At 41.5% G+C, this 11,558-nt stretch overlaps 1 protein-coding gene across 4 annotated transcripts in view; it reads right to left on the bottom strand.

Annotated features, from left to right (window-relative positions):
* The window catches only part of ITPK1 (inositol-tetrakisphosphate 1-kinase), a 125,739-nt gene that overhangs the window by 25,721 nt on the left and 88,460 nt on the right, over nt 1-11,558 (bottom strand). Inside the window, exon 1 of one of the 4 annotated variants that reach the window (XM_068148811.1) lies at nt 9,531-9,671. The exons of the other annotated variants lie outside the window; for them this stretch is intronic. Coding sequence (XP_068004912.1) covers nt 9,531-9,594 — 64 coding nt within the window. The 5' untranslated portion in view covers nt 9,595-9,671. Of the gene's footprint in view, nt 1-9,530; nt 9,672-11,558 lie in introns of those variants that run through there. 4 annotated transcript variants of the gene reach the window in all.

Below are 11,558 nucleotides of genomic sequence, written 5' to 3' on the forward strand. Positions count from 1 at the left end.
CACTGAAAAGGAAGGCACATGAAGCAACTTTCCAGAAGGAAATAAACCTTCTGGTGGTGCTTAGATTTTGCATGAACAAGAATGTTAGGCAAAACTCTCTGATAAGTAATGACAAAGGGTGGAGAAAACCTGCTGGAACAGCTTTTGTTGAAAAGGCAACTATTTTTCAGAGCACTGAAGCTGTACCAAAACCTGGGGAATCATTTTACAGGCTGAAGTGTTTCCAACGTTCCAAAAAGAATGAAAGCCACTTTCTTCATCAAAGAACAAAGTGAAAGGGATTGTTTGGGAAGCTCAAAGAAGACTTTTTCATTTTTAACCCAATAATGTTCTACTAAAATCCTGGCACTGAAAGTATTAATATCTGTGAAACTCCACAGGCATTTCCAGAAGAGAGATCTGCTTTGTGTATTTACTCAATATTAAAATGCAAACTTCAGGTGAATACCAGAACTCTGATTAAAACCAACTCAGATGTCTCTAAACAGTAATTTTTATCTCCTGCTTCATATGTTGGATACAGGAATGACAGAATTTTTACTCTGAAGTAAGAGAAGTCTCTGACTTCAGTACTCTTATCAACATGGGCTACCCTAGCACATATAATGAGAAATAAGTCTCAGAACCAAGAGCCAGTGTCTAAATACAACTCCTTCCTCTGAAATATAAGAGGTATCTAATGCTCCAAATGCAGCTTATTTCATGTTTCCTCTCCCAAATACTGAGCTAAAAACTACTTAAGACTAGTACAAAACAATTCCAAGCTAAATTCCCATCTGCAGACTACACATCTTCAAGATGGGTGCCAGCAGGATGCTGGTTTGCATCACCCTGGCCTAAACATCACAGAATTATTTAGGTTGGAAAACCCATTAAGATCAAGTCCATCCATTAGCCTAGCACTGCCAAGTAGTGGGTGAGAGCAACAGATAGAGGTTTCCATTTCCCTGTATAAATACATACAGCTTGAAAATGGATAAAGAGCACCTAATTTGCTGCAATTTTATTGCTATACACTATGTGTTAAGAGCTTGAAGGAACGGTATGAGCACCAGGATCTTCATGTGTTTGCACAGATAGTATTGCACCAAGGCTCTTCATAATCAGCTGAAGCACAGGAGAAATTCACAGCACATCACCAGTTTGCTCATGGAGCAGGATATTCATTATACCCAGGAATCTAAGGTAAGCCTTAAAGGCCCAGTGCTGAGCTCCCTACTGATTTTAATTGCACATAACTCTCCTCACTCATGTGAGTTACTTCTCTCCCTTGAAGACGCAGTCTCTCTGTCTTACACTGAGTATGTTGTCTAATAAAAAGGAGGAACACCAGTGAGTATATTTATGGCAGGGGACATGATGATGGACATGACACAGGCAGCAATTTCTTGCCCATGAGAATTCATCTGTAGACATCAGAGTACCCAGAAGAGTAGAGTCCACTGGAGCTCTTTATAACTCTAATCTAAGAGGGTTGATGGCCCTTAACCAGATCAGTTTAATGAGCTTTTGGAAGCTAAATCCAGGAAGAGACTACACAATGCATGTCCCACGCTTTCAGTAAATACCCCTTCCAATCTATATGTGCTGGGTCAGAGGCAAAGCAGCAGCCCACAAGGAGCAGAGTGACAAAACTTGCTTTGAGGTAGAAAGGCATCTCAGGGCCATGCCGGAAGGGGCTCCAACAGTATCCACTAATTTGCAGATCAAGCCTCTATATTACAGCAAGACCCCTGCAGCAGCTGTGCCCCAGCTCAAGCCAGGTAAGAACAGCATTTTTAGCTGCTGTTCCAGACCATGCAACCAATGACAGGGAAAACGTGAATAACTACCTGCCCTTTATTACTTTACCAACTCACACGTATGTGAACATAAAGTGAAATGCCAGAGATCATATACAGATCTGTAAAACACAGAAAGACCTTGAGATAAAACCAACTAATAAGGCATCTCACTGCTGCTAGACTCAAGCCCTGTGGCTTAGCATCTCCAGTCACCTATGTTGTCATCCCTCCTCTATGCTGTGAGGTCAAGAGAATTTTCCAGACTTAACAACCATCGGTTTCATTTGAGTTTCATTATGCAAAGCAGCTTCCCAGAACACAACTATACAAGAGCATGCATTTTTGCTGCATTTTACTGGTACTTCAGTAACAACTGTTTAACCTGAAACAAATGTATGTTTAAACAAGGCTAGAGAAACAGAAGGGGCCTACATATCAAATCAAGAACACATGCAAATGGCCAACGGTCCCAAGTTTACATGCAACACGTGGGAATCAAGAAGATAATGCCCTGCCCCAACACTGGCTTTGCACAGGTTAGCAAACTTCTCTAATACACCGGGTACTTTTACCTTCTACATACTCATTGTTTAGTCCCTGTACCTTGGGAGGTGGAAGGACCACCACCAAATGAACAGGTTTTTTTAATTAAGAAACATTTTCTATTTTCAAATGAAGATCTTGAAAGACAACTTGCAGACAATCCTGAGACACTTAAATGCAGAGCAGAATCCTTCAAAGCCAGAGTAGTGTTTCACAGTTACATTTTTCTTCTTTGTGATGGCTTAACCAGAATACAGGGCACCAACCAAGGCTGCTGTCCACTACAGGGACTGGTGTGATTTGATGATCAGAATAGAATAGAATAGACCAGGTTGGAAGAGACCTTTGAGATCATCGAGTCCAACCTATCATCCAACACCATCTAATCAACTAAACCATGGCACTGAGCACCCCATCCAGCTGACAGTGAGGTGGATAGGGCACACTCCAAAACCAATGAGAAGAAAAACATCTGAGGAAAATGAGCCCTATGTATTTTAAACACTAGATAGAAAAAAGCCCAGAACAACACAACACTAAGACCCATCTATGTGGGAAAGCTCTGTCAGTGTACGTTCTTCTGTTATGTTAGTACAAGTGCAGCAACGGAAGGCACACACACCGCTTTGTTTACATTGGCTTACTTGCGTCTTTTAAAAAGTCTTCAGATAGCTGATTTTTTTTTCCCTAAACAATTGCAAAACACTCTGGGTAGATATCAAAGGGAACAACAGCATTCCCCCACCAAATCTCAGATGATCAAAACTCCATGCAACACCTCTGAGAAGCTCTCAGGAGGCAAGGGCCAGCAGCCCTTACCCACTACATCAGGGCCTTGCTGTTTTAGGGAGCTGACAATATTTCCAGGCTGCTGACATGCTGCAAAGAGGAAATCCTGTGCACCGGGACTCTGGCTGGCACCATGAAGGAAAGGTGGTGGCCACTGAATTGGAAGGGGCATGTATCCAAACTTGGTATGCCTGTGGCTATCATCTGCCCAGATGCCAGCCCTCTAGAGTATCCACAAAAAAAAAAGTTTTCTATTTCTTGTTTTCTCTTACACTGGCATCATCTTCAGTGGAATCAATGTCAGAGTCCCTGGTTTAATACTGAGCATGACAGGCAGCCAGGAGCTTCCTACTGCTTGAAAACCTCAATACTTCAAAACAGCAAGTCCAGCATTTGATCCCCTCCAGTAACACTTAGGCAGGAGAAAGAGTAATAAAAAGGCAGTGAGGAAAAGGACAACTCCACCGAGAGCCAGGTGTCCTGTGACAGCAGCATCCTGAGTGTGGCTGTGAGCTCCCAGAAGATATGTCCCACGAGATAACTGTGACAGAAGGGGAAATTCATCTCACTTAACTCCAGCCAACTTGTCTGTTTGAGCTGCCTGTGTAGCAGACTAATTGGTGGAAACAGGCACATATGGATGCTGATTTACCTTATACATTGAATAGTTTAAGATGAATCACTTCTGGATGTACCTGTCTCTGCCCACTGAACACACATGCAGTCCCAATACTGAGCACACATGCAATTTTAGCTAGATAGTGTCATGTGCAATTAACTGCCCTTTACTGCCAGAAAATTACCTTCCCATGAACTGCTGCTGCAATGTGATCTTCCTGTTTTGCTGAAATGTGCACTCCTATCTTGCAGAGAACAATGCAGACCTGTATGGTCTGAATATACAAAGAAATACATCTAATTTTCTGGCTCCAGATACTACATTGACTCTTAATTCATGACCCTGCTACCATCTCCTCTCAAAGAAGTAAGACAGCATGAGTGGAAGAGATGTCTACATGCAGAAGTGCCCTGAAAAAGGACAGAGAATTTCTGGCTGATTTCCTCAGTTTATATCTAGCAACACTGGTCAGGACAAATAGTCTCCCGAATCACATCCTCCATTTAGGCAAAGATCAGCTTCTAGTAGTACGATTTTACAAACACTGTCCCGGTCCACCTAACTGTAGGTATATATTTCATTTTGTCCTGGGCTCCACAGCATAGGGCTGCTGCTGCTTATTAGCCCTAGATTACAACTCCTGCTCTTGCCTAACTGTTTAGACTCATGCAGTGAGGAGAACAATTTTTTGGTAGATCTCCTTGTATTGCACTAGGCTGGATGAGTTGTACTGGCCTCTGCAAGTACTTCCCATCTGCTGACACAAGGACCAAATGTACTGAGGTATACTACTTTTCTTTGACATCCCCCCTCCAAGTATCATGAAGGAACGGAGTTGCACACTGGATCACTAAGACAATGGGAACTGAGTGTGAGCAGGGAGCCACATAGAAGCCCTTCATGGTCAACTGCCCACAATTCCTCAGATGCACTTCACCTACATCAAGCAATGTAGGGGACAGAGACTGCTAGAAGACTGTGTCATATTCACCCCTTACCTACTCAACACAAAGAGGGCTGTGAGCCCAATCAGCTTGTAGTGAAATAAGGATTTCCCCTTTCACAACAGCCAGTGACCAAATGAATGGCAGTGACTGAGAGATGGACTCTCTGGAAGATGCCTTGAGCCGCACACACACAACTATTTAGAAAACACCACCATACTTTGAAGCTTAGAATACATGTTGATGGAAGTTCCCCTTCTGTTCAGTGTAAATTCTCAGTTTTCACCAGATGCTTTCTCAAAGGAGAAGGAACATCCTACATCTTCAGGAAAAGCACTTATTTGAGAATTAAATAGTAGCAAAGACACAGAGTACCTCATTTGCACCCACTGACTATTTTCTAACCCACTTTTTGCAATAACACTGCAAAGGTATGTTGAAATCTTATGCTCTACATGTGATATAACCTGCACAAAACAACTTAGAAGTTGCTAACAGCATAGGTAAAATTGCAGGCTAAACCCTATTCTTAATTATGTTGTAATCAAAGACAAATTAAAGACTACCCAGTCAGAAGAATGCTGGGCTTATACCACACCAGTTGCAGGATCTGAACTCTGCTGTGTAGGTGGATTAGAAAGTTATGGAAAGCTAAATTCTTGGCTAATTTTCAAGAAGAGAAACATTGCAAAGCTTAAGAAGCTAGACAGCTCTCAGCATGACCCATCATGGTTTGTATAAAATATCTTTGATTTAGTAGACATGCTATTTCCTTTCTGTCTGATCTATTTAATGACCTTTTTCCAGGCTTTGGGAACCTGGGTACTCATTTACTGTTTGACAGTCTGAAAACGCTGTATGAAAATCAGGGCGACAGAAGATATTCAAACAGCATTTCCAAAACAAGGAACGTGTCTGCATGCCTGGGAAAGCTACATACTTGAAGGGCAACTAGATTTCTGAGACATGCAGTCATGACTTTCAGTCAAAACTTTACTAATCTGTTTTCTAGTAGATGAAAACAATTAGCTTGCATTTGCAATTATCAGCAAAAACACCACAGAGTAAATGCCAAGATGAAACTTTCCTACTAGCTAAAATACAGAGGAAAGAATGCTAATAGAAAATACTTGTGGCTCATGTCACTGATGTACATTTCCTTTACACAAACCTTTTCAAATGCACCATTCCACATGCATCAAGGATTCTTCCCGTCTCCCTGGGGTATCCAATAGGGGTTTCATTTTAGGGCCAGGAAGATGAAGCAGTCCTTCAGTGAACTGACCAAAGCAACGATGGGTTTCAGCAGCTGGCACTGGCTCAGGGTGTACCAGCAGTTCTCCCACAGCCTCATAGAGAATTCCACTTTGGAGACCTTTCCTTTTTTCACAAAGGGAACACTTGTCACTACTCCAATTTACGGACAGTGAAAACATGAAACTAAACCTTAGAAGGGCTCCTCAAGAGACAGCCTGCAGACAGGCATGAAAGACATGGTGTTTTGTGCCTGACTGCACCTGAGCCAAGAATTTACCAGTTCCTGGGTCTATTCTGAGCCATCAGCCACTTGCAATGCAATTGCTGAATGATGTTTGTTGAGAAAGGAAACAAATACTGAAGTAAAACAGTGCAGTGGAAAAGTTTATAAATCTACGACCAGCAGAAAAAGTACAAACCATTTTAATTTATTCCAGCAATGCAAAATATGATCCTAAATAACATCAGGATTTGCAAAGATACATAGACACCCCTGCCCTGGAAGTGTTCCAGGCCAGGCTGGATGATGCTTTAAGCAACCTGATCTAGTAGAAGGCAGGAAGGTAGGAACTAGGCATCTTTAAGGGCCCTTCCAACTTAAACCACTCTATAACACAGACACATAGCTCAAGCTTTGTATGAGATTTCCTCACTTGTCTGGCTGTTCAAATCCTCGTCCATTTGTTTGATTTCAACTTTATGTTCTCACATTGCCATGACTATTAAAGATTGCTTTTTGACCTTTGCACTTATAGGTGATTTCATGTAATCACAACTGTGCCACTAGCACCACATAGGTACCCAAATGTGCTCAGTTTGTGCAGCCTCTAACACACAAGGATTTGCATGTCAGTGTTCAAAGCACTTCAGAAACAAGCAGGACACATGCTGTACAAGCTATCAGTTTTCTGGGGTGGGGAGGTTGCTTTTCCTGACTTGACCTCATATTATGAAAAATGAGATTATGCAAGCACAGAACTTCTGTGACCATGGATTTGCGCTGACAAGAACATTTTAACTTACTTTCTTCTTCCTTGAGACCAGTACTAGCACCCATTATTAGGAGAAACCTAAACGTCATGTGTTAAGCAGCAAAACAGAGCACATACAGCTTTTCTGGGTAATTTCTTCACATCAGAAGACAACAGGCCACTGCAGACAGAGTGCTGTAAAAATCAGCACTTTGCTAAAAAGCAGGAGGCATGTAACTTCTGTCTCGTGAGCAACAGCTTTCAAAACCTGACCTCAGCAGCTTCTCTCTGAGATGCAATGTGGAGGAGGGTGTTGCTGAGTTCAGCTTAGAAAGAAGGGGAAAGCACTTGGGAAGGAATGCTATGTATACCAAACAAGGACACCAACCCGGGCAGTACCTGCATTTGTTTCATTCCAGCAGGTCCATCAGTCACATTTATGCACTGACTGCAGCAGCCGCAGTTAGGCATAGGAGACTTGTGTAGGTGATTTCAGAAAACCATTCATTCCCTGCCAAACTACAACATGCTGCCAGTTACAAGAGGATTCTCACTCCAAGAGCTGGAGTGGTATTTTGTTTCCAAAAATGTACCAGGTGTCAGAGGCACACAGAACCTGAAAACAGGCAGGACTACACAGCTGTCCTCAGGAAACCCTTAGTTTCAGCAGAACAAGAGGAGGAAGTGCCCTGAGCACTCCTTGTATCGTCTCCACAGGAAGAGGAATCTATTGTACTGTAGAAATGAGAAAGTGTGGGGGGAAATAATAATCCCCTTGTGGGAAACCACAGGTTGTGGCATCTTTTATTTCCAATTTAAATTGCTGCATTGGAAATTCTCAGACCTGTGCTTAAATCGTTTAACTGTCTTCATATGTGGAATATAGTACCCACAAATGATAACAGAACCTGTCAATAACCTGTGTAAATAAGTCCCGGTGGGGTCTGAAGATGCCACCACCAGAAATATTAAATATATAAATACATATTTTATTACAATGACCCTTGCTCTGTACAGTATGGAACAGTAGCTACGTTCATTTTGGCAATGCTTACTGGTCTGTTACCAAAATAAATACCCTGTCCTCAATGCCGTTTCTTAAGTGTGTCCACTTAAGAGAATCTCCTATAAATGTAAGTCCTGTCAGCCAGCCAACACACTCAGGTTATTTTCTGTAATATAGGTGTACTTCGATAGCCCTTACCCTGTAAATACTTTGCAAGTCTACCTCAGACAAGAATAAATTCTTTTTCTGTACAAAAGGCACACAGTAGGATAGATGTTTAAGTAGCACAGTGAAGAATGAAGCAATTCAAACACATCATTGACAGCTGGGCAATTCAATTATTTTGCTTGCAGGAGTTTGAGAGTTAAGGATGAATAAAGTTCTCTCCCTTTCCTCTCCCCTTTCTGTTTAGCCTACTAAGCAGAAAATCCCAGAGAAGTCTCATAGCCCACACTAAATAATTTATCTTTCTAACAATCAACTTGAGATCTTAAAAGGATTTTCATTTGTTACTGATCATGATTACTTCTGCACAGCCCTGTACTAATTTTGCTTTGGCTTTCCCCCCAAAAATACCTAAGGATTTTAATTTAATCTAATTTTTAACCTTTGTTTTTGATTTCAAAAGTACTTGTATTCTTCAGCATGAGCCTAGATATTATGTTCTGGCTCACACAAATCTGACAAAATCCAGGGTTAAACTGCAGCCAGCCAAACTTCAGACTACTTCTTCAGAACACAGCCCAGAAATGCTTCAAAAGTTGCTCCTCAGCACAAGACAGAGTCCTCACAGGAAGCATCCCACTTTAGGCAGCAGGTACAACCTGCATGTCCCAACACCAACATCTTAAAAAAACCCTCTGAATGCATTTAATTCCAGATATTCACCAGAGAAGCCTAGAAAGATGTCAGCTGGCTTTTTATTTCAATACCCATCTGACTACAGTGTGACCAATAGAAGGAATGATAGGATTAAACACACCACATGAACCAGCTTATGGGTTTCTGCTTTCATTATGTCCTTAGGCTTATCCTAGTCCACAAGAGAAGAGCGGTCTCTCAAAAAGCCCAAAAAGATTCTTCTAACTGGGATCAGGAAACTGTTTTGTTCCATTCCAGGTCTGCAGAGCCCTGTGATGTTTCCAAAGGACAGAAACTTAGATGCATATTTATAGTGATGGAGTAAGTATTCACATGCTCTCATGGAAACTGTTCCCTAGTATTCACTTTGTTTCCCTGTATTTCAGTTGTCCTTTAGGTTCCTGCTTTGTTTTCTCCTTGGTCTTTGCTTATTTTTCTTTCTTCTTTCCTCTCAGTATGAGGAGGCCACCTGATCATAAGAGGACAAATCAACAGAAGCAAAGGCTATAAGCAGATTTCTTGGGAAAAGTGTAAGACCACAGAAAGCTTACAATTACATGGTTCACATCATACTCCATTGCAGGGACTTATTGAGGCAAGTAAAAGGTTTATCTGTTCTCAGTTTTTTCTGCTGTCCTTCTAATTACTTTTTCAAACCCGTACAAATTTGCTTTCACTACATCCTGTGGCACTGAGTTTCCTGGTTTACCTATGCAGTATAGAATAGTGAAAATGTCGCCTTTGTTTTAAGCTTACCATCTATGACGTTGATATTTACCAGAAGAAACAACATATTGCTGTTCCCATTCATCATCAGCATGCAGCTCCTGATTCATACAGGCCTCCGTTGTATTCCTCTCAGCTGCTTCAAAACGTTTTGAGTTCTGCATTTCAGTTTGATCAAATCCTTTGCTAGTGAAACCACTGCATTGGGGATAGAAAAGGAAGGGTCTGGCTGCTGCAGTGAAGCATTTAAGTAGCACAGTGCAAGTTTATGTTAGAAAATAATTTATTTTGCCTGAAAAGACTTATCCTGAGTCTTTAGCAGGGACTCTTAATGGCACAGGCAACAAGATGATTTGCACAAGACTCGGAGGGGGAAAAAAATAAATACATCACACTTCTCTAAGCTTGCTTTGGGGCTTTAGGCTACTCAGGTTGTGTTTCAAAATATACCTGTAGGGGAAGATTTGCCTTTGCTTGAATTAGAGAAGGTTATGCTTAGTCTCTGACTTAGAAAAAAATATAAACATCTTGTAACCTCTGGGAAAAAAGAAGAAACTGAAGAAAAAGAAGAGCCACAGGTTATTTTGTAATTCTTGTAAGGCTAGAACAGCCACATCCTGAAAAAAAACAAGGTATTTGTTTGGAAGAAGTTGGAGAAATGTGAGAGAATACTATGATGGTAGGTCACAGAATCATAAGTCCAACCATTAGGCTATCACAGTATCACAGTATCACTTAGGTTGGAAAGGACCTCGAGGATCATCGAGTCCAACCTATCAACACAGACCCCATGACTAGACCATGGCACCAAGTGCCATGTCCAATCTCCTCTTGAACGACTGACTAAACCATATCCCCAAGCACTACATCTACACAGCTCTTAAATGGCTCCTGTGATGTGCACTCCACCAGCTCCCCAGACAAGCCATTCCAATGCCTAACAACCCTTTCAGTGAAGAAATTTTCCTAATACTCAACCTAAACTTCCCTTGGAACAACTTGAGGCAATTTCCTCTTGTTTTATCACTTGTTACTTGGTTGAACAGACCCATCCCTTGGTGCAGGTCAGATTTTCAACAGTCTCCTACAAAAAGTCCCTACCTCCCATATTAAAGTGTATCAAACCAGCAAGTCTAGTTATTAAGAACTAGAAACTGCTCCAAAAAGATTATTAAATCATTAAAAGTTAGCTCTTTATTTGAAGTTTCTTAGTTCAGAAGGGAATGCATTTCAGCAGTATTAGAATGAAAGGAAGAAGCTGCACTTACACAGTTAGAGTTAAATATACCACATTCCTTTTTTGTGATTTAGAAAACTAATCAGAGGTGGCCATCTTAAAAGACTTGCTCTGTAATTCCTGTGCAATTAACTCAGACTGTACATCCTCCCAACCCTTGCGTTCAGAAGGAAGGAGAAAATTCTTGTTCCCAAAAAAGAACTGCAGGCCCAGCTCAGAATTTGGTGGTGCTTGCTGGGCTCTGACTTTATGCACAATTGTGTCTAGATATGAGTTTTCAAAGACTACTATGCATGAAGGCAGGGAACAGCATTCAAGTGTGATGCCTGCAGGGAATCAGTTTGCTTAACACACTCCATTGCCCAAATATACCCCTACCTTGAAACAACAACAAAAGCAAACTCATACAAAAAACCATCCCCCCCACACCCAAAAAAACAACCAACCAACCCAACAACAAAAAACCCCACCACAAAACCAACCCAACAACAAAAACCTCGAAACCAAGCCCAAAACAAAACCCCACAAAACCCATTTGCCTTGTTTAAAATACAAAAAAATGCCATGCTATACACGTTCTGCTCATTAATTCCAGTTAAGAACATCTACAAGAATATGTAGCTGGGAATTAACTTTAGGTTAAGTTTAAAATCAAGAATTAGATTTTGTAGCTGGATTGGGTGGTGTTTTCTGTATTTGCTCTGTATAGCAGTAGACAGGTCTGGTTTGGGGCTCAGCTTGCAGAGCTCAGAAAGCTGCCGACGTGCCGGGTTTGAATCCTAGGGAAACTCCACACAATGCTCCTCTGGGCTGCAAGGGTG

The sequence above is a fragment of the Melanerpes formicivorus genome, unplaced genomic scaffold, assembly GCF_026170545.1.
Source record: "Melanerpes formicivorus ecotype bairdi unplaced genomic scaffold, bMelFor1.0.p_v2 SCAF_17, whole genome shotgun sequence".
NCBI lineage: Eukaryota > Metazoa > Chordata > Aves > Piciformes > Picidae > Melanerpes > Melanerpes formicivorus.